The following is a 23,812-nucleotide window of genomic DNA, read 5'->3' as shown; positions in this document are numbered from 1 at the left end:
TACTGCAGACAGAGAGTGAATGCTGTCCACTGGTGAAGGGCAGTGCTGTTGTTGCAGGGGTCTGGGAACCTTTCTGTTGGTTCAGAAGCCCTGAAGAAGGATTTTCTTGTTGTATGTTTACAGAAATCCTGGGAGAGGGTTTTGCTAATGTTTTCAGGGGTCCTAGGACTGTTCTGCAGACAGAGGATGAATTAATGAAGAGACTGGCAATGTATCTTGTGGCCTTGCTAAGCTCTGTCTCCCCAGGAACAAAGATTGCTGAGAACTTGCCTCTTGTCAAGATGAAGAAAAGACCTCCATTTGGGTATTAAGTGCTGTGCTTAAACTTGTTGTAACTCTGGGGTAGATTCAATTGTGATCCAGGGGTGGGGAACTTTTGACCTTTTTGTGTTCTATGGTTGAACAAATGAATGTACTTTACTTATGATTGGAAACTAATCTCCATTTGAGAAGAGGGGTTTTGTGGTGGACTAAATGAAGGTACAGCCTAGGGGTGGAGTAGTATTTAGAACAGGGACTTTGTAATTGATTGAATGAATGTAAGGTCCTGGGGTGGGGTAGTACTTGGAGATTATTTAATCACACTTAGTAAATGCTGTATTTTGAATGATGTCCTATTTTGATCTTCTCTGTTCTTGGTTGGTCACTGAATAAAATGGAGAGCACCTATGCTGGTATTTTGAACCTTGGGAAGTTGCCTTTCCTTGGCATTACATTACATAGAGGAACCTAGGTCAGGTGTTTATTGCAGTTATCTATCATTCTTGACAGGTTGGGGCCAGATCTTAATTTCCTCTACCCACCTTTGAACATGGGCATAAAAAATTTTGTCCCCATGCAGAGGACCATTTATCCTCACTGACATCCATCCTTATGTCTCCCACCTGCGCTACCTCACCTTGTTGCTGATAGGACAGTGGGAAGCAGTGTTCTGTAAGGACACCAGGGGGCGCTGTGGACTAAAGACCATTAAATAAAAGCCTGGAAGCACCTGGCTGGGCAATGAATGCTTTATACCAGTACTGACTGGTATCAGGTCCAGACAGAGTTAAAGAAAGCAGGAAGAAGCCTGACCCTGAGGTTGCACAGTGATGAATCTATTAGATTTTAAGCTTCCTGAAGGTAGGGATGGTAGCAGGGATCTTATGTCTTACTCGTGTAAGACACTGTCCAGTACCATTTCTCCTACAGAGTAGGAGTTTATATGAATGAACCAGGGGTTGGTTCTTTAACTGGGGTGAAAATTTTTTTTCAACTGTATTTAAGCAAAATTGGTTTCCTTTGTAATCCTACGTATTTTGTTTTATGCATTTAAAAACATTCTTCTGAGAAGGGGGTCCATAGGTTTCACCCCATTGCCCAAGGGGTCCATGACACACGGAAAGCTTCAGAACTCCTGGAATGAAGGAATGAAATACCCTTACACCAGAGGAAAAAATAAAAAGCACAGAAGTATGTATTCCTCTGATTTCTTTCCACTATGCTCCTTAAAATACTTTTGCCCAGCTCTCCTTCTGTTGAACCCCAGGGTAGTGCCCCTGATTTTGTGAGAGACCTCATCAAAGCTGGGGATTTGAGGGTGCATGTAGCAGCATCCTTATCTTATGAATCTCTTTGGCCGTTTTCTCCTTTCTGTTTCCCTCCTTGCCTCAACCATAAACCCCAATACTACTGGTCCTCTTGTTCTCTCTGTGGGTTCCTGTGTCTCTGCCTCATCCTCTCTGTCATTATCTACCTTCCTTATCTCTTTTCCATCTCCTTGTATCTTGTAGATCTCCACTGTGCTCTCTGTCTGAACCTTTTTTTTTCTCTGTTTGGTTGTTCTGACTTTTTGAGTCTCCTAGCTCTACTCCCTTGTGTAAAAAAGAGGTTTAAAGGAGATGTTTTGAGTTTACCTAATATGATAGAACAAATGAAGGTAAAGTTGCTACCTAAGCGACCTGACAACAAAGTGTTGTCAGCCTGATGGAATCATGGGTTGAGGCCATTGAATGGAGGCAACTGACTAAGCACATGATTGCTGAGGTGGTAAAAAGCAAATGGTCCCATTCCAAGGTGAGCTCGGAGGAAAGAGCCTGCTTTTCCCTTTTTGCCTTTAGCCTCTTGTAGATTGCAGCAAGGAAAAGGAGGGGCTCTCTTTTTCCTCCCCTCCCCATCGGCAATGGTGCTCAAGGCAGCATCTAATAGAGAGCCCCCAGCTGTCATGGCATCCATGGTGTCCATGGAGCATGAGGTAGGGTGGGATCTCACTGGGGAGATGGCAAACCCCAGAGACTAGATGTCTTTGGGTTCTAGGATTTGGGCTTGGTTTCTTTCTGTAGATACATAGAATTATCACACTCCAGGATGTCAGTTGAGCCTGAAGCTAGAGGTAGTGGCCACTATAGCCAGGCTGCATTGAGCAGCTTGGAGACTTTGGGACCAAAGTTAGTGGGAAAAGTACATTAGTAACAATTTGTCCAGCATCTGAGGTGTGTTACTTCTCTTCACATATGTGAAGAATTCTCGGTGTATTTACTCTTCTCATTGATACCATGTATATTTGTAGGAGAGGTTTATGGAGCAGATATATTGCTGTGATTCTTACTATTCTGTTTCAGGAAATAGCTTTGCCTTAATTAGTTGTCCTCTGGGTAACTAAATACGGGTAAATACATCCATGGGGACTCATGAGCTATAGTTTTAGGAGTGCAGACCCAGAGTGTACTTTGGCTCTTGGGTAGTTATCCCCCTGGGGTGTTCAGGAAGGACTGGCACCTCTGGTGTGAGAGCTTGCCAAGCTGAATAGGTTCAGGGCTTCTCATCCACTTTGGCATCCACCTATCACTCAACTTTCATCTGTGACTCCAAGAAGCTGTAGTTTGGGCAGCATCCATACCCCAGTAAAACCATCTCAGCAAATGGGCTAAACCCATTACCCATGAGGGTAATCAATGGGCCTCAGACCCATTGGTGAGTTAGGGGGTTGTCTACCCCAAGAATATGAAAACTTTTTCTGGGGGAATGGGCAGATGGGAACAATTTTTCCAACAGCCATGAAGGTGACTGAAGCAGTCTCTGTGAAGTATTTAGAGCTTGGTCAGATATGGAAGATATCAAGGTCATCCACTGCCATCATTAGTTGTTTTGACTTTTGTCCTGTCACTAGACTTTGATGACTCTGGAAGAGAGTGAGGCTGACAACTTTGTACAACTCTGCCTCACTTAAATCCAAATTATACACGAGTCAAGATGGCCTGTGATATCATTGGTGCTCTCTGAAAATTAAGGACAAACAACAATAGTTACTCCCTGGGACCCAATCTGTGTTGTGTGTGTGAATGGGGGATGGGTAACCCAAAGTGGGCACAATATATGAATGTCTCTGTCCTGTCTCATTCCTTCCAATTAGGAATTCTGCCTCTTTTTAACCTTTCTCACCGATCTTCTCCTCTTGGCCCCTTCTAGTTTTCTCCTTCACTCTAATTCATGCTCTAAATGCTTCTAAAGCTGGACCCTCTCTGATCACCCAGGGTTCCTGAGTTATACATTATGTCATCCCTTCTGAGCTTCATCGGTCATAGGAACATATATTTAGAGCTGCAAGGAACCTTGGAGGTATCTATTTAATTTTTCTCATTTTACAAAGGAGAAAACAGAGCCCAGAGACTTTAAATGACTTGCCCGAAGTCAGTCACACAGGCACAGAGTCAGGATTTAAACAGGTCCTCTGGCTCTAAATTCATTGTTCTTTCCAAAAGCACCACAATGATTTCCCTCCCTCTCTTTGTTTCCACATTCCTTTTCTCCCTCTTCCCTCCTCCCCTTTCCCCAATGCTCCAACAACCTGACTAGGATCTGGGAAGGGAATCAAGGCCACACACAATGAAGGCCATAAAAGCAAGGCCACCAGGACACCATCAGTCCCTCACTAAGGATAAAGCTGGGTTGGCAGCCAGTCTTGTAGGGGGCCTTTGGGAAGAGAGGGGTTAGTATAAGCAGAGGCAAAGAGGAAGAACTGGGGCTGGAAGGGAGAGAATTGACCCAGGGTCAGAAATTGTGAGAAGCCAGAGGTGAAATGCAGGAGCATTAAACACATGGTGTACAGTCCTCATGGGTAAGGACAAACCAGATTAAAATATAATTAGAAAAATGTTTAACAAAATAAATAAAACATCGATAATGTTAGTATATGGTTTTCTAAGTCAGTATGTGGCCACAGGATTCTTATTACAGTTTAGTGGCCCCTGCTTCTTTTGAGTTTGATACCATTGGAACAGTGGGTAGAACACTGGGGTTGGAGGACCTTGATTTGAATCCTTGCTCTGCTTCTGAGGATGGGTATGATCGTGGTTATATCATGGCATTTCTTTGGGTTTCAGTTTCCTCATCTGTAAAATAAGAGAGGGTTGAATAAATACATAAAATGCATTTATTAAGCTCTTAACTCTGTATTATACTCACTGTAAGCATTAGGGATACAAACACAAAATTGGGAAATTTCTTCCAATTCTGAATCCAACGATGACCATTCTGCTCTTCAGAAGAGGAGTCAGATGCCCTCCACCCCACCCCAAGACACACAAGTCATCCATCTACTCTATCTTCTACCCAGCTTCCATTGTCATTTTTCTTAAGTGAAGGTATGACAACGATTATTACTTCACAAAATCTGGTGGCTCCCTATTGCTTCTTGGATTAAAATATAGACCTCAGTTTCTGGGATTAAAGGCCCTTTCCAATATGGCTGCAACCTATGCTTCCAGATTAATTTTATGTTGCTTGTTCAGTCATGTCTGACTCTTTGTGACTCTGGGATTTCCTTGACAAAGATACTAGAGTGGTTTGACATTTCCTTCTCCAGCTCATTTGACAGATGAGGAAACTGAGACAGAGTTAAGTGACTTACCCAGAGTCATACAGCTAGTAAGTGTCTAGGACTGGATTTTAATTCAGGAATATGAATCTTTCTGATTTCAGTCCTAGTGCTCTCCCAATCCTTCTCACCCCACCCCAGAGAGGTTACAATTAAGCCACCTAGCTGTCCCATATTCTATGGTCTAGCCAAACTGGCCTTCTTGCTGTTCCTTATTCACATAACTCTGTCTTTCGCCTTGGTACCTTTGCTCTGGCTGTTCCTCACGCTTGGTGTGCTCTCCCTTCTCACCTCTGTCTTGTAGGATCCCTCCCCAGTTCAAGCACAACCTTCTACATGAAGCCTTTCCTGGATCACTCCTCCCCAGCTGTTAGTGTCCCTCCCCACCTCTAACTACTTTATATTTCTGTTTTATACATACACATATGTATTCTGAACATTTAATATGTACATATTGTCTCCTCTTAAAGAATGTGGTCTCCCTGAGGACTGGGATTGTTTCATTTTTGTCTTTGTATCCCCAGCACCTGGGATAGTGCTTGGCACAAGAGATTTAATAAATACTTATTGACTGATTGACTAATCAGACAGAACCATTTCCCTCCCAGGTTTCCAGGCCACAGACACTATTGTCCTCTAGGATAATTTGCTCTTTTTTCAAAAAAAATTATATTCATTTTGAATTCAAATGCAAAAAGACAAAAAAAAATTTGCATGTATACAGCACAACAAAGAGAGGATTCAATATAAAACTATGAATTTCCATTTCAGACTGTTTATTTTTTTTAAACTATGTAATAAACACTATACATTGTTTTCAAAGTTACTCTGCTTTTCTGTTCTTCCAAATTTTCTTTCTTTCTCTGCTCTGCATTTTTTTCTTTCTCTCTCCTCCCCCACCCTACCTCAGAGAGGCTACAATTAAACACAAATACATACTACATACATACATACATATACACACATCTATTTATCTATACTATAAATACTTCTATTTATCAGATCTTTTTCTGGAGGTGCATAGTATCTTCTTTCATATGTCCTTTGTGGTTGGTTTGATTATTTATGATATTCAATATGAATTAGTCATTCAAAATTGTTCTTAGGACTGAAGTGCCCACCAGAAATTATACACCAAAGCCCCCTTAAACCTGCTAGAGGGGACCCCTACTAGGTTCCTTGGAAACCACTTAATAGTCCCCAATAGTAAAGAAATGTTTCACCTGTGTTGCTAGAAACATGCCACAGATTCCCATGGATTCAGGTCTGTTTTGCTTCAATAGGAATAATACTGAGAATGTTTTGCTTCAATAAGAATAATACTGAGAAAGCTTCGCTTCAATAGAAACAACGCTAAAGACACTGCACCCCCTTAGAAACATATTCTGTTGCTAGCAATCACATTGTCTATAAAATTATGTCTAACAGAAAGCTTGGAACTGTCTTTCCCTCTGAGAGGCAGTCACTGGCCAGTTAATAAACACTCCTATCAAATTATAATTGATTTTGCTGTCTTACTCTCCGTTATCCATTACAGGACAATATTTCTTTTTTGCTTCTTTTTGGAGGGGGGAAGGCAAGGCAGTTGGGGTTAAGTGACTTGCCCAAGGTCACACGACTAGTAAGTGTTAAGTATCTGAGGCTGGATTTGAACTCAGGTACTCCTGACTCCAGGGCAGGTGCTCTATTCACTATATCACCTAGCTACCCGGTTAGGATAATATTTCTGTTACTATGTACAATGTAACGTTCCCTTGGTGTGGTTCATTTCACTTTTCATTACTTCATATATGCTTTTCTAAGATTGTGTTGCTCCTCACTTCTTATGGTAGAGTAGTATTCCAGCACAATCACCTACCACATCTTGTTTGCCCATTCCCAAGTTGAAGGGCACCTGTCACTTTAGCCAGTCTGCTAGGTGTAGGACAAGTCTATCCTAGGAGACCTGTAGCCTCCAGCCATTCTTAAGGAAAGGCATTGCTTTCCTTCCCCACTACCCACTCACTCTGATAAGCCCATTCCCTGGGAAAGGTTTTTAATTCAGCAGTTCAGTGGGTACTGAGGCTCAGAAGACCCAGCCTTCTCCTGGCTAACCGTTGTCATTCAGGAACCTGGCTCTTCCAAGCTGGCCAGGAGCCGATTCTAAGGCACCTGCAGGTCAACTGTGCATTCTAGGAAGTGGGGTGCCTAAGCCAGGCCTGGCAAGAGTTCTGCTCTGGCAGGGGGCAGAGCTGGCAGAGGTCTGCAGAGACCATGGCCAGGGTAATGGCTTCCGTTTTCTCCCTCTGGTAGCATGAACCTTCATCTAAATTAAACTCTATTCAGTTTGACAAACACTTATTAAACCCAGTGCCTGGTACATATTAAGTGCTTGATAAATGCTTTATCTATCCATCTTTATTCATCTTCTACCATATACATGGTGAGAGGGCAGCAGGGTGTAGTGGACAGGGGGTCAGCCTTGGAGTCAGGGAGACCTGGGTTCCAGTCTAGCCTCTGACACATACTAGTCATGGGCAAGTTATTCACTGTACCTTCTTGGTGTATGCCCTCCACCTCTCAAATGGGGAGAAACTGTCTTGCTCGTAGGCAGGAGATGGATCAGATAATTTCTGGTGGGGTTATAAAATTCCCATGATAATTAAAAGAGCCATTCTTGTAGTTAGATGGAGTCAGGCCTCTCTGTTGGGGACAGGCAGAGAGAGGAAAAGAAAGAGTTCTTTATCTTAAGAGCTGCCTGTTCCTTGAATCTAAAATGGGGAAGGGGAAAGATGAAAGGGAATTTATTTCTTCCAGGAAACCACTCGTCTCCCACCTGCCCCTTGCCCCTCAACTCATCAGTACTTATAATGCCTAATTATTTGCCCAATGTATGAAGGGTTTTTTTTTTAATAGTGGTCTGGATTTGTGATTTCATCAATGCATGGAGCTCTAACTATGGAACTGTCCTCCACCAATACAGATATGCATTTGTACCTTATAAATTTATAGTCTAAAGTAATTTATAATCTGAATTGCCTGGGATCACTCAGAGGTTGTGGCTTACCCAGGGTCAGGACTTAAACCCAGATCTTCCTGACCTTAAAGCTGACTAGCTCTATCCTGGCTACATCCTGAAGGAATAAATAGAAAACAAACACTTATGAAGCAATGCACTAGGGAGGTGCAAAATTTGATAAGATTTGGTTCCTGCTTTCAACAAGAGTAAAATTCTTGGAATGAAATGCCCTATGCACTGGACTCCCAAGTGCCATCCTCTACCTCTGCCCATGCTGATCCCTCTTTTAAGTCCAGCTCTGGTTGGCTCTGGCCTCTTTTGGTTTGGAGCTAGCCCAGAGAGATGTGAGCCACTGTGACTCCTTCCAAAAAAAACAAATTGAGTTACAAAACAAGTCTTAGGCCAGCTGGAAGTGAAGGGGACCATGTGGGGCAGCAGAATTGGGGGTCAGGCCAGGGCTGGGGTGGGAAGGCTTGTAGTTTAGCTTGGGAGAAGAGACAAAGACAGGGCAGGGAGGATGGTCATAGGACTAGAGGAGGGGAGGCTGGTACAATGAACTTGGTGGGCTTTCCTCCTTGGGGTTTCTAGTCCCTGACCTCTAGAAAGGGTGGGGCCTTGGCTAGAAAGAAAAAAATCCTTTTCTCTGATTTAGCCTGTCCTGGCTTTTTGACTCTAGATTGGAGTGTCTATTCACACCCAGAGAAAGTCAGAGATCCTTTGCAGTAGATATTCCCTGCCCCAGAATTCAAGGCTGGGAGAGCTCCAAACTTTACCTTCTACACCAGGACCCTTAAACCTACAGTCTCTCACTCTCATGCTCCCTCAAACTCTTGTCCCCATATGTATCTCATTAGCACAGAATGCAGACTCATCTTGCTGTGGGAGCTTGACTCCGGCTTCCTCGGCTGGGAAACCCTTTTCCTCTTTTGCTCCAGGACCAAGTCTTCAGCTACAGGGGAGGCTAGAGCTGATCATTAGCTGATCATCTGGGTCAGCTGTGAGAGCAAAAGCAACAGAGGGTTAAATGATCCTCTTCAGCAGGAAGTAACTTCAGGTTGAAAGTATCCTGGGGTGGGCAATACCCTGTGGTTATGAGTGGTGTAGCGTGTTAGATTTTGAGACCTAGGTTCAAATCCCACCTCTGACTTGTACTAGCTGTATAATCCTGCTCTGTAAAATGAGAAGATTGAACTAGATGGTTCTTGAGACCCCTCTTCCAGTTCTCAATCTACAATCCAATGAATGAATGGTTGTAATGGGAAAGAACGCTGGATTTAAAATCTGAAAACCTGAGTTCAAATTCTGACTTTGCCACATACTACTTGTGTAACATTGGGCAAGTCTCTTAACTTCTGTGGGCCTCAGTTTCTCCATCTGTGAAACGAGAGGGCTAGACCAGATGGTTTCTGAGGTCCCATTTGGCTACAATGGTCTTCCATTCTAGGATGTCATGTAGGGGTCCTATTCCCTTCCTCTAGTCAGGTCTAGTCTCACCCTCCAAGGACAGTGGAACCCAAGGAGGGGAGAAATTTGATCAGGAAGAGGGAGGCTTCTCAGCAGAGTCTGAGGAGAAGAGAGGGAGAGATGAAATAGAGGAGAGAAGAGGAAAAATTAGAAAGAGAGGAGAGAAAAGGAAAGAGGGGAAAAAGGGATGGAGAGAGAGAAGAGAGAAGGGAAAAGGGGAAAAGAGATAGAGGGAGAGGGACGAGAAAAGAGAGGGAGGAGAGAGGAGAGGAAAAAGAGATGGAGGGACAGGAAGGAGAGAGAAGGGAAGAGGGGAAAAGAGATGGAGAGAGAGAAGGGAAAAGGGGAAAAGAGGAGAGGGAGGAGAAAAGAGGAAGAGAGGGAAAGAGAGAGGGAGGAGAGGGGAGGGGAAAAGAGATGGAGGGAGAGGGAGGAGAAAAGAGAGAGAGGAGAGAAGAAGGGAAAAGAGAGGGAGGAGAGAGAAAATGGAAGAGGGGAAAAGAGGTAGAGGAGGAGAGAGAAGGGAGGAGGAGAAAAGAAATAGGAGGGGAGAAGGAAAGAGAGAGGAGAGAAGAGGGGAAGAGAGAGGGAGAAGGAGTTGCTGGGAGAGGGGAAAAGGAATAGATGGCAGGAGAAAGGGAAAGAATTAATGTCTGTGTGTAGGGATGGGGGTAGGGTTGGGGCTAAACACAAATAGGAAGAAATCTACCTCCTGGAGCAATCTGACTTAGGGAAATTAAGACCCCTCTTCTTCAAACCCTTCTTGTTCAAAGGTCCCAAGTTTTCTCTCTCTTTGGGGCTCAAGGACTCTCTGGAGTTGGGAACTTCTTTCCATTCTGGGCTGACTGCTTTTCTCTTTAGCAAAAACTCAGTTCAGTTTCTGTCCAACCCTTCCTTCCTGGAGGAAAGATTAACCAGGGTGGTTTGCTGCCTTGTGTGGATTTAGGCCTAAAGGCATTTTTGGCAGTAGGACTGGATTGAAAAATGGCAGAGAAGGATGATGGGGGAGGGGGAAGAGCAGTATACAGTCTCTGTGTGTGTAGCAGAGAAGTCTGACACTGAGGAGAATGGAGACCTTCACTAGCCTTGGAATGGCTGATGGGCCCACTGGGAGGAAAAGAAGGGACCTTAGAAGTCATTGAGTCCACTCTCCCCCATTTTACAGATGAGGAAACTAAGGCCTCAAGAACCAGGAATGCTGCAAGTTCCTTTAAAAGAATTCAAGGGGCAGTTAGTTGTCAAAGTAGATAGCACACCAGCCCTGGAGTCAGGAGGATCTGACCTCAGATTTGACCTCAGACACTTGCTAAAAAAAAAATAATTCTACCTGCTGGGTCAGAGGGAAGCCATAGGTGAACCTGATTATTCTTTATCCTTTAGAATTGTCTCTTCGCTTATCCTAGAATAGAGGATAGGGAGTTTTGTTCAAGGAAGCATAGGATTTGGAGCTGGGAGGGACTGATTTTAGAGGTTATCTTGTCCAACCTTTTCCTTCAACAGATGAGGAATTTGATCCCCAGAGAGGTTAGCTGATGTCAGCATCTGGGTGAAGAGTATGCTAGACCTGGAGTCAGAGAACCCACAGTTCAAATTCTGCTTCAGGCACTTACTGACCATGCCTGGGCAAGTCCCTTAACCTCCCTAAGTCTCACTTTTTTCCTCTGTAACTTGAGATAATAATAAATCTTACCTCATAGGGTTTGGAGGGTTAAGTGAGATAATGACATGTAAACCTCAAAATGCTAAATACATGTTCGTTATTATTAAGTTGAAGAAGGCAGTCCTTCCTTCTCTGGTTCTTCCTCTGTTATGAACTCTCATCTCTGGTGACCCTGTCCTTGTAGAACTGGTGTGGGCCAAGGTGTCACATTGCCCTGGGGGCAGGGCATGAAATAGACTTGACAGTTTGGCTCCCTCTGCTTGGCCAGAGAAGCCACAGCAGATTTGGTCAGAGAGATGGGCCAGAAGCCAGTATGCTTTGAGGTTTTCCATTCCCACTTATATCCCGTGGTTGGGGGAGGTTGGGGGAGAGGGGAAGTGGTCTGTTCAGATCAGCAGTCTGGGTATTGGAACATAGATTTAGAACTAGAAGAACTGTAGAGGTCTTCAGGTTTAATTTCTTCATGTTAGAGATGAGGAAACTGAGGCCCATAAAGGTTAATTAATTTGCTGAAGTCAAATTCAAACAGGGAGTAGGGAACAGACTCCAAATTCAGCATTCTTCCTACTGTGCAACTTTGTCTTCTGGGCAGGCTTATAGGATCACAGATTTAAAACTGGAATTGTCCTTAATGTCCATCCTCTAATCTAATAAATAAGGAAAAGGAGGCCCAGAGGGTTTAAGTGACTTGTTCTAGGTCACATAGATGCTAGGTGGTAGTGCTGAGATTTGAACTGAGGTCCCCAGATTCCAATATTTTTCCCACTAGGCCAGGCCCAGTTACTGGGCATATCCAGGGCTAATGTAGCAGCAGGTACTATGGGTTCTTTCAGGTTCAAGACCGATTTCTCTAGGGCTCCTATGTATCTGAGCTGTCTCTCCTGATCCCTTGCCCACCTCCTACATGTCTTGGGTTGGTCATGTGGAGGTGTAGAGACTTAGCTGACCTTTGTCTCCTCACTGCGTCAGAGCCACCCCCAGAATTTTAGTGCCTTGGTGTGATGTGGTCCCTGCCCACCCAGCTCCCTAGTCTTGGTGAGGAAGGGGGCCATTTCAGGTGGATCCAAAGTGGGGGCCAACCACATATTTTCCACATTGTCCTGGCCCAACCTGATCTACCTGAGTAAGGGTTAGAGGTAGGGAAGAGGACTGAAGGAAAACTGGGCAATGATAAGATCTGAGCTAAATCATAATCAATCAACAGGGAAGAACATGGACTGTAGGACCACAGATATAGAGTTGGAGGGGACCTAAGAGGTTCTTGTCCAATCCTCTTAATTTATGGATGAGGTCACACAAGTAATAAGTAGGAGAGCTGATATTTAAACTCAGGTTCTATGATTGCAGGATTAGGGTTCTTACCTCTTTGCACCATGACTTTTAGTTTCCATTCTAGTTCCTAGCTGTGTGACCCTGGGCAATTCATTTAGTTTTGCCAAATCTCATTTTTTCCTTCTATACAATGAGGAAATTAGACTAAAATCAGAGATGGGGAACCTGTGGCCTCGAGGCCACATGTGACCCTCTAGGTCCTCAAGTTCGGCCCTTTGACTGATTAGGGTCAAACTTGAGAAACTAGAGGACCACATGTGGTCTCTAGGCCCACCCCTGGTACTAGATGAGCTTGAAGGACCCTTCCAGTGCTAATGTTCTATGGTTCCATGTTTCTTTTTGATGGGATGGCCCAAGTCTGTTCTATTACTGATGACCCAGGATAATTATCAGAGAGTGGCAGGGACTTTTGAGATCACTGGTCTGGATTCCTCATTCCATACATGAGGAAAGCAAGGCCCAGAGAGGTCCCAGACCCCTTGTTTTCTCACTTTATAATCTTTTATTCCAGTTCCCCTGGATGTAATCATACTATCATCTGTAGGACTTCTAGTCCTAACAGGCCCATCCTAATCTCTCTCCTGAGCTCCAGACCTGCACAACCAACTGCCTAATAGATAGTTGGTACTGGATGACCCCATAGGCACCTCAAATTCAGCAGGACTAAAACAGATGTCATTATCCTTCCCCACTAACCTTCCCCTCTTTTGAACATCCTTCCCAACCATTCTTTTAATAATCCAGGCTTGCATGCTCAGGGTTCTTCTTGACTTCTAGCTTTCATCTACACTCCAGAGATGATCAATCAGTTGCTAAATCTTGTCATTTCTATCTCCACAACTTTCTCAAATCTGTCCTCTCTTCACTTGTACAACCAACACTCTATTTCTTCTACCTTATCACTTCTTGCCTCCACTAGGGGGCAGCTAAAGACCCGAATTAAAATCTACTCTCAGACACAACTGTGTGACCCTGGGCAAGTCACTTAACTTCAGTCTGCCTTAGTTTCTTCAACTATAAAATGGGGATAATAATAGCACCTACCTCAGAAGGTTGTTGTGATATTTGTTATTGATATAAAGTCCTCTGATTTTTAAAACCATTCCTGACCTACCTTTCCAGCCTGATTGTATATTACTCTCCCTCTGGCTTAGAATGAAGCTATTTGGTGACCTCTTACAATCTCCTCCCCATGCCCCCCCACCCCAGCAGATGCCTTTCCCTTCTCTTTCCAACACCTTTTTGTGTATTGTCTTTCTCCATTAGAATGTAAGATCCTTGTAAGCAGGAACTATTTCACTTTTATCTTTATATTCCTAGGGTCTAGCATATAGTAAATATTTAATAAATGCTTGCTGAATAACAGATGAATAGATTACCCAAGGTCACACAACTAGTAATCAGAGAAAGTGGGGGGGGGGGGAAGAGACACATAGAGAGAGAAAGAGGAGAGAGACAGATACACAGAGACAGAGAGTGGAGAGAAAGAGACAGAGAGAGACAGATACATACACAGAGAGACACAAAGAGGGGGGAAACAGAGACAAAGACAGAGAGACAGAGAAAGACACACACAGAGACAGAGAGAGGAGAGAGAGACACACAAAGAGAGACAGTATGAGAGATTGAGGAGAGAGGGAAAGAGAAATATGAAGAGGAAAATATTGAAAGAGGGAGAAAAGAGAAAGAATAAAAGAAATTAAGCGATTAAGGAGAAAAGAGGGAAAGAGATTAAAAGAAAGACAGAGAAGGTAGGGCAGGAGAGACAGGGAGACACGGAGGCAGAGAAAGGCTTGCTATGGGGTTGGATGAAATAGGTTTCCATTTCCTCATCTGTAAAATGAGAATTCAGATTATATCCTCACTCTTCTATCCCTGCCATGCTGGGATTCCATGGACCTAGCTGGGGCACAGGGAAGCAGGAGGAGGCTGGGTGGTAGGGGGTGTATGTAGAGAGGAGATGGATCTGGTTGGGCAGTTCCATGCCTGCCTGTGCCCATCACCCTCTAGGCTGTTCCAGCTGAATCTGGTTTCCCAGATTGAAACTGTAACCTCCGTCAAACCAAGCCCTTGGCCAAGGTTAATGATGTGCTGCTGGCCGCAGCTGCCAGCTGGCTCTCATTAGAGGCCAGTCACTTGTTACTTCTAGAACAAATGTGATCCTTCTTGCAGAGCAATCTCCTTCCCCTCCCCTCCCCACCTTCCTCCCCGCCGCCAGCCCGGTCCCTGCCCCGCCAGGACTGTCTTCTTCCAACGAATCTGCTTAGGGTCTCCTATTTTCTCTCTTCCCCCTACCCCAACAGGAGCTTGTGAACACATCGTCTGGCTTTAGGACCAGACCGTTCTCTCCCCAGATTCTGTGCCTTAAATGAATCTTTCCATCTCCTTAAACAAACTCCCTCCCCCCTTTCTAGGAGCCGCTTCCCTGGGCCCTGAGATGGGGTCTCCATTCAATGGCACGTTTTGATTCTTGACTCTCTGTTTCCCCCTTGTGGTTGATACTGGGGGCTGGGGTCATGAAGCAGGTCCGATCCTTTGTTCTGAGGGCAGAGAATTAATTTAAGGCAGATCCAGGGAGAAGTCTCGGAGAGGAGAACTGGACGGTACTTTATATATCTTCTAATCCCACCCCATCATTTCACAGCCGGGGAAACTGAGGTAGAGAGAGTGACTTATCCAAAGTAACACTGGCAGTGAGCAGTAAAAGTGAGGGAGCTCCCTAAAGTTGATGGCCCCGAGGTTAAACCTCCCTGGGCTCCTGTAAAGAAGGTGTCGTCTGTGAAGTTAGATGTTGGACGGATACTTCGTCCTAGGAAAGCTAAAAGAGGCATGGGAGGGAGAAGCTGTTAGGGTCTCTTTCTGGTTTAAAGGGACTCACCGGGACTTTATTGCTGTTTAAAACAAAGGTCACAGCAGGGACACATGCTAGCTTGTGGTGTAGCCATCCGGGCCGGTGTGTCCGGATTTGGGCCATGCCCCATGCCGAGGCTCAGCCCAGAGTTCCTCTGAAGCGCAGACATTCCTGAGCCAAGCTGGTACACTGCAGTTTATTAGGCCCTTTACAAATGCACCAATCCAGGCTAAGCAGTCCCCAGATATTTTTGAATGCTCCAATCAGCAGTAAGCAAGATAGAGATGTACACAAGGGCTGGCCAGATTCCTTAGATGCTCAGTGGTTACACCTGTGACCACTTTCAGTGTCTCTCCCTCCCTCCCCTCTCCCCTGCCCCCTTCTTTTTTGGGGGGGAAGTCTGGGCAGACCGCCTGACAGACTCAGTTAAGGAAAAAGCCTCTCTGGATCTCTGTTTCTTCATCTGTAAAATGAGAGAGTTGGACTAGGTCAGGGGGTTCTGGACCTTTTCATGGCTCCCTTTGGCAGTCTGGTGAAGCCTATGCCCCCTCCCCCCCATTAATATTTTAAAGGCAAAAAAAAAAATACATAGGATTACCAAGGAAATCAGTTCTACTCAAAAAATAGTTACCAAAATATTATTAAAAACCAAGTTCATTGATCCTAGAATCCCCTATTATTGATAGAATTCCTATCAGAATCCCCAGATAAGATGTTCTGATCCCAGGTTTCAGTTTTTCTAGAAGCTGAGGCTGGTGGTAATCCTGTGTGTGAGGGGCTTGGGGAGGAGAGCTGACCTGAACTGCTTTCAAGTATAGCATTGGCTAGGTGAACTCACTTCGAGAGATTCCGTTACCCTGTGTTGGAGCTAGACTGAAGTAGAGACAGAACCCTTCCCATCCTATTGTTGCAGGGGCTAAGCACATATTACTTGAGTTGCACTCTGCTCTACTGAAGAGCTAAACCCCTGACCAGGACAGTTCTGTCAATGTCTGGAAGGTTTAGCTCCAGACTTAGTTTTATTATTCTCCTTCCAGTCTTCCATGGAGATGGCAACCTGGACCCTCCTGGGGCTAGTCAGGTGGGGCCTTGGCCTCTCTCCTCTATCATGCAGAGATAGGTAAGGGACTGCCACCCTGAGGTTCAGGGAGAAATGGGGGTACATCCCCTGGCCAGCGGCCCTCTACACCTCCTGTTACACCTACATCCTCTCTGTATCCAGAAGCAGGGTGCCCATGAGATCGATGACCAGAGAGACTGGCTGGACAGTGTCATATTCAGCAAAGAGATGGCACACGTTTTCTGCAGGCTCTGTCAAACTTTTGGCAATAAAGCCAAAAATCCTTGAGGAGAGAGAGAAAGGCAGCTTGATTTAGGTCTGGGGTTTGAGGCTTCTCCAGTCTGGGATAGAACTGGATTTCCTTAACTCGCTTACCTCTCCCCCACACACACATACACACACACTTGATTTCAGTCTAGTCTTAGTGCTTCCACATGCTCATATTTAGGCTCATTGGAGGCCTTCATTCCAAATGAAAAGGACAGAATCTCTACCCCCACCCTCCATCAGACTGGGGGTTCCCTCAGGGTAGAGACTCTTTCCTCCCAACCCCATCAGACTAGGGGCTTCCTGAAGGCAACAACTGTCTCTTCTTCCATCAGACTGAGGGGGTCCTTGAGAGTAGAAACTATGCTTCTCCCCACCCCAATCAGTTTGGGGGCATCCTAAGGACAGGAACTGCATCTTTTTCCCTCCTCATCAGACTGAAGACCACCTTAGATTAATGATTGATTTTCCCTCTAGCAGACTACATCCCTTCCCCCAAAGCACACGGATTCTGTCTTCTCTATTCCAATCAGACTAGGTTCCATTGAAGGTAGGGACTATATTTCCCCTAGCAATTGGGGGCATCTGGAATGCAAAGACTGTTTCTTCCATCCTTTGAATCTCACCATCCCAGCACAGGGGTCTTTTCATAGAGGATCTCCTACCAATAACTGGCTGACTAGGCTAGGAAAGTTTCAGGATAAAAGAAGAGGGGAGGACTTACTGGGAAGATTTGCAATACTTCTGCCACCTGTTTGAGAGAAGGGAGAAACAACAAAATGAAGAAAGGTTTTGTTTGCTTTTGAATGGAGCTTTGACTGAAAGGGGTATGGAAAAAAAAATCTAACTTCCTCCCTTTCCTTATCCTCCTCCAATGAAACCCATCATGTCACTCCTAGTTCTCCCAAGTGGGGTCACCTTATCCAGTGACCCCTGCTGGAGGAGGGGCAGGGCTGGATGAGTGGTTCTGTGAGGGTAAATGGACAGGAGAAATGTGGGACTGCCATCTTGAATCCTAGACTTGCTAGGCCTCAATCTTGTACTTACTTCCTATGCTCTGGGTCCATGCCACAGAAACGAAGGGTGGCAAGTGGGTAATGGCGCCGGAAAAACACTCTGTGAAAAGACGGAGCAAAAGAAGAGTGGGTGGGAGCCTACTGCAGCATCCCAAGAACATTTCCCTAAGGAACTCCCTGGAGATCTGGGGAGCCAGAGAGGCTGAGGGACATACATTCAATATGCATACAATATACTAATGATATTATAGATAATAATGTTCTATATAATGTTCTATATCATATTCTATATAATATTCTATATGTATATAATGTTCTATATCATATTAACAGATAATACACATTATATTATGTAAATAATACATGATATATTGTTTATATATTATTATTTATTTATTTGTTCATTACAATGTGCAAAGTAGGTGTAAATACATAAAGATACAAGCTATTTTATAATCCAATAGAGGGAAATGACAAGGATGCTAATATAACTGAAATAAGGGAGAAATCAGTTACAAAGAAGAGGTCTAGGCAAGGCCTGAGGAGAATTTTGAGGAGAGTCACCTCATCTTCAGGTAGGAAAGTTTTCATGGAGGAGATGGTACCTGAGTTGTGTCTGGAAGGAAGGGAATGGACAGATATGATGGAGGTGGGGTGGAGAGTTGTCTCATTCAAGCAGGCCAGCCACTTGAATGGAGGCAAAGTGATGGAAGGGAGCAGGACGAGGATGGAACATGGAGTGCAGAATGCAGAATACATGAAGTAACATGTGAGATAAGACTGGAAAGTCAGGTTGGAGTAAGATTATAGAAGGCCTTGAATGCCAGGGCTGGGAGGTTACTTTTTATTCAGCAGGCAAAGGAAAATGTTGAAGATTTTGTAGTAGAGGCATGATAATCAAGGCAGTGCATTGGTTGGGAAGAGTGCTTAGGCATTGGTTTGAAGGATAGATTGGAGAGGGGAGAGACTAGAGGCCCAAGAACCATTCAAAAGCAATTGTAATAGTCTAGGTGAGAGGTAATGTAGGCCTGAATTTAGATTTTGGTTCCAGTGGGAGTGGAAGGAGACAGATATGAGAGATACTGCCAAGATAGACTCTGTAGGATTTGGCAATTTATTAGATGGGTGAATAAGGAAAAGGGAAGAGTCAAAAGGGAACTCCAAAGCTATGAATCTATAAGAGTGGAAGGATGGTGGGTGCCATTAATAAAAACAGGGAAGATGAGGATTTCATTTTTGACTATGTGGAGTTTGAAATGTTGGCAAAACCCTCAAGTAGATATGACAATTGGAAATACTGGACTGGAACTCTGGGGAGAGGTTTCAAGGGAAGGTGTGGATCTGAGGGTCATCTTTATAGATGAGAATGGAAGAGCTCAAGAAGGGAATGGGACTCAGGAGAGAACCCTTTGTTCTGTGGGTGTTCTGACTGGATTTAAGGGGTAGCAGGAGGATGAAGAGTCAGAGGAGGAGTGATTAGAGATAGGAGAAAAACCACAAAGAGTGTAATGTTAGGGAAGCTAAAGACGGAGAGAAGAAGGGGGTGGACAACAGTGTCAGAAATACTAATGCCACTAGATTTAGGGGCAAGGAATTGTTTCCATAGAGTAAGGACCAGACAAACCTGACTTCCTGCTATTTACTCCACAGTTCTGTCCACTAGGCCAGTTTGCTTCCTCTCTCCGAGTCTGCTCCCAGAAAGATGTCCCTGTTATTCCCACCCATACCTGTACCCATCCCAGGAGGTCTGGAGGATAGGAAGTCTCTTACTTTCTTTGCACATCGGTGAGGGTGATGCCCTGCTCTGTGACTTTAACATGGACCACAGTAGGTGTGGGGAGGGTGTCTCTCTCAAAGGTGGTGGAAACAGCCTTCTGCACAGCCATGGCCCCGGTCAATGTCTCCACACTCACAGAGGTCAGGTACAGGGCTTGGCAGCCTAGAGGACACAGACAAGAATCACCACTGCTTACGGAGGTTTCCTGCCACCCACTCTCAATTATCTCCATGTGGCTCTCTCCTTTTCGCCATTCAGATGGAATCCATGCTGCAAATGGTAGGGCTGAGTAGGAAGCAGCCCAGCAGGGAAGAAGTGGGAGTGGGTTTTGGACTGGAATTAAGAGTCAAATGGAAAGATTTGTGGGATTATCTGCTATCCTGTGTTATCTGTGTCTCTGCATTCTGCCATTCATGAGAGGGATATATTTGTGAGTTTATGATCATGCAGGGGTCCTACAATGGGTTATCTATCACAAATGTTATTTTCCCCTCCCTTGTTCATTCCAACAGGTTCATGGATCAAGGAGCATGCTGGGGCAGGGCTGGAGATGAGAATCCAGTAACCTTGTAGAATTCAGTCCCTGGCCTTGCTTGGTATGGGGAAGTGTATGTGTGTGTATGTATGTGTGAGTGAGAGTGTGTGAGTGTGTGTGTGTGTGTGACAGAGGTGTGTGTCAGTGAGTGAGATATGTATGTGTGTGAAGGTGTGAGTGTGTAAGAGAGTGTGTGTATGTATGTGTGAATGAGAGTGTGTGAGTGTGTGTGTATGTGACAGAGGTGTGTGTGGATGAGTATATGTATGTGTGTGAAGAAGGTATGAGAGTGTGTATGTATGAGAGAAAGTGTGTGTGTGGTCAGAAGTTGGGGTGAGGGGGAAGAAATTGGGAGAATATGGGAGCTTCCAGATGTGACTTCAAGGTATGAGTTAATCCAGATGGCCAAAGTCTAATTAGGGGAGGAGGGGATGCAACAAAGAATTGAAAGAATCTTGCCAGAGGGGTCTCAGACTAAGAGAGGCAGCCTTTCCCCACCTCCCCTCTTGGGGAGGGTGCTCAGGCCCAGAGAGACCCACTTAAGATGAAAGAAATAATTGGATTTACAGCTGGTAGAGTTGGAAGGCCCTTCAGACATCATTCAGTTCAACTCCCTCATTTTACGGAGAAGGTTCAGAGGTTAAGTGACTTGGCCATGATCACAGGGCAGAGTAGAAAACTTGGGTCCATGGACTCCAAATTGGGTGTTCTATCCTCTAACACACTGCCTCTCAGACCCAGAGACTCCCCCTCACAGAGCAGGCTCCTACATATAGCAAAATACTGTGTGTGTGTGTGTGTGTGTGTGTGTGTGTGAGTGTGTGTGTGTGAGTGCAGTGTCAAGCACCCTTCTTTCACTTAATAATGTTCACAGAACCTATTCTGTGCATACCATTGGGCTAGATGGCCCCAGTTGCCCCCTATGCCCTGTTACCTTGCTGGCTGGCCAATTTTAGCCTCTCAACATCTCTACTTTTACTATGAGGAGAGAAGAATGTAGCACCTTGTTAAAGGCTTAGAAATAAAGCCCTGATGGGAAACATGCGTATGTGTGTGGGGGTTGGGGGTTGGGGTGGGGTTGGGGACAGAGGGATCTGGGAGTGGGAAGTGGGTCTGGACTGTCTGGCCCCTCCTAGCCAAGACTGGCGCCTTCCCTCCTTCCCTGTTAACCACTTACTGGCTGATTTCTTTAATCGAGAGGCTTCACTGTCTGTTGGGGGATCTGAGGCCCCATCTCCGCCTCCCAATTCTAAACCAAAGAAAAACAACAGCCCCCCCACCAAAGGGTTGGAACAAATCAGCCCCTTAAACAAAGAACACCCCTCATTAATCCCTCTGAATTGCTCCTTCTAACTCCCATCATGTCTAAGTAGCCCAATATAATTATTGCAATTATGCAAATAAGGGATGCTAGGCCTCTAGCCCTTTGGAAGTTTATTAATCTTTTGCTCTCTGCTCCCTGTCCCCTCCTCTTTTCCCACCCCACACCCTTCTCCTTTGTCTATCACAATGCCCTTCTCACCCTGTTCCATCAGAAGATTTCCTCTCAGACCTACTGAAACCTTAGAACTCACCTTTCCTGGGGATGATTAGCTTACAGGGCAAGGCTAAGGGCATGATGGAATGCTGGTATACAAAGGCCGACAAGCTGCCTGCAAGGAAAATGGGGTCACCAAAGTGGAGCAGGACACACCATCACTGCCCCTACAGGATGAAAGCTGGCTGCTGTGAGAGGGACACAAATGAGGGGCATGGGGCTGGTAGAACTGAGATGGCTTGGGACCTTACCAAAGTAGGGCTCCTCCCCAGCCCCTTTGAGGTGCACCCCTTTGGCTGATGATTCAATGAGGAAGTGTCGGATGAGGTCAAGGTTGCTGCTGTCTGCTCCTGAATATGAGCAAGAGGAAAAGTGGGTGGATTACCAGCATTTAGAGCATTCTGACCTTTCCCTATCTTACTTCTTCTGCAAAGCCAGGCTAAGGATGAGTTTCTAGGTGCCATCTTGGAGGCACTATGGCACAGTGGAAAGAGCTACGGACCTGGCCTTGTTGGGTTTCAAACCTTAGCTCTCCCACTGTCGCTCCCTGGGTCTCAGTTTCCTCGTCTATAAAATGAGGGGATAGGACTAGATGGTTCTAAAGTCCCTTCCAGCTCTAGACTATAATCCTATTTAGCCCCCCTGAATTAAGGCAGCCCCACAGTAGTATCACCCTGATACAGATGACAATTTATTGTTCAAATCCTCTCAAATTGTTGCCAACTTCTTTTGGCTCTCACTCCTAGTATCTAATACTCTTCATTTTCCACCTGTGTGATTGAGAGCATGTGAATTCACATCTCTGTGCCTCAGTTTCCTTACCTGTAATTTAAGGGATCTGACCTAGATGGTCTCTTAAGGTTCCTAAATCAGTGCTAAATCTTATGAACTAGGGAATTTTTCTCTGTATTTCAAGAACCTTCAATGGCTCCCACTTGCTTTTCAGACCAAATCTAAACTCCTCAGTTTAGTTCTCAAAGTCATTTACTTCCCATATTCTTTCTCTTAGAACTGATTTTCTTAATCTGCAGCATAATCTCCTTGCTATATAGCCAGGTACCTGGTACCTAATTTTCCTTCTCTGAGTCTTTGATCATGTCATTCTCTTGATTTGAGATGACCTACTTCCTCTCAGCCAATTCATAGTCTTCATGATTAACTTTCTACAAGTAACCTTCGTTGACTCTCTATTCTGATTCTGTGTACTCAAGACTTTACTTTCCCTCATTGTTAATGCCTACAAATTTTTTTTAGTTGTATCTGACTCTTTGTGACCCCATTTGGGGTTTTCTTGGCAGAGATACTGCAGTGGCTTGCTATTTCCTTCTCTGATCTGTTTTACAGATGAGGAAACTGAGGCAAAAGGGGTTAAGTGACTTGCCCAGGGTCACACAGCTAGTAAATGTCTGAGGCCAAAATTGAACTTAGAAAGATGCATCTTCCTGACTCCAGGCCCTGCACTCCATCCACTGTACCACCTACTTGTCCTGCCTACAGATTAGATTGAATCATTATGTGCTTGGTTTCATCTTCCATTTATTTGATATGCCTTGCCTCCACAATAAGACTATAAATTCCTTGAATGCAAGATCCATATCCTGGTTTAATTTCTATTCCAGGAACCTGGAAATTGGAGTTGGGGGATTTTGCTTCAAGTTTCAATTCTGAATCTCATAATTACTGTGTGATGACAGACAAGTCACTTTGCTTCCCTTACACCTTCTATTCTCTTATCTGTAAAATCAAGATAATAACAAAGTCTCTTCCTCCCTGGGGGTAAAGGGAGATGCATAATGTGTATGAAGTGCTCTGTAATTGTGATATCAATGGCAGCCATTATTAATCATTAGCTAAAATTATCACTAACTAGCTGTGTCATCCTGGGCAAGCCACTTAACACTATTTACCTCAGTTTCCTTATCTGTCAAATGAGCTGGAGAAGGAAATGGTGAACCAATACAATATCTTTGCCAAGAAAGCCCAAAATGGGATCACGAAGAATGAGGCACCACTGAAAAATGACTGAACAACCACTACCACTACAAAATTATACCTAATAGAGTGTGGTTCTTTGGGGTATATATAGAGCCATTCAGTAAAAGGCACATTTTGATAAAAGTCAAATTCCTAAACTAGTGTCCTTGTGGTAGGTGAAGCTGGATTTACTATTAGGTTGATACTTAGTCCTTTTTCTTTCTTCATGGATTTGCAGAGGACATAGGTTCAAATCCTATTTCTTCCCCTTTCTATCTCTATATGACCTTGGGCAACTAACTTTCCCTCTCTGAACCTCAGTTTTCTAATCTGTAAAATGGAGGAGCTGGGGGGGCAGCTAGGTGGCACAGTGAGTAGAGTGCTGGCCCTGGAGCCAGGAGGACCTGATTTCCGATCCGACCTCAGACACTTAACACACACACACACACACACACACACACACACACACACACACACACACACACA

At 44.7% G+C, this 23,812-nt stretch overlaps 1 protein-coding gene across 2 annotated transcripts in view; it reads right to left on the bottom strand.

The window, feature by feature from the left end:
* Positions 1-15,344: 15,344 nt before the first annotated feature.
* The window catches only part of TNS4 (tensin 4), a 31,099-nt gene continuing 22,631 nt past the window's right edge, over positions 15,345-23,812 (bottom strand). The window contains exons 7-14 of one of the 2 annotated variants that reach the window (XM_069074215.1): positions 21,604-21,702; positions 21,390-21,467; positions 20,993-21,064; positions 19,274-19,442; positions 17,535-17,603; positions 17,212-17,238; positions 16,366-16,503; positions 15,345-15,623 (exon numbers count right to left, since the gene is read on the bottom strand). In XM_069074215.1, coding sequence (XP_068930316.1) covers positions 15,620-15,623; positions 16,366-16,503; positions 17,212-17,238; positions 17,535-17,603; positions 19,274-19,442; positions 20,993-21,064; positions 21,390-21,467; positions 21,604-21,702 — 656 coding nt within the window. In that variant the 3' untranslated portion in view covers positions 15,345-15,619. Of the gene's footprint in view, positions 16,504-17,211; positions 17,239-17,534; positions 17,604-19,273; positions 19,443-20,992; positions 21,065-21,389; positions 21,468-21,603; positions 21,703-23,812 lie in introns of both variants that reach the window. The other variant, XM_069074214.1, reaches the window with a different exon arrangement.

Source organism: Petaurus breviceps, unplaced genomic scaffold (genome assembly GCF_028583685.1).
Source record: "Petaurus breviceps papuanus isolate PSGF00001 unplaced genomic scaffold, PetGlider_PUasm1.0 90887, whole genome shotgun sequence".
NCBI classification, from domain to species: Eukaryota; Metazoa; Chordata; class Mammalia; order Diprotodontia; family Petauridae; genus Petaurus; species Petaurus breviceps.
Note: the sequence above shows the minus strand (reverse complement) of the source record. Positions and strands in the feature narration are given on the sequence as shown.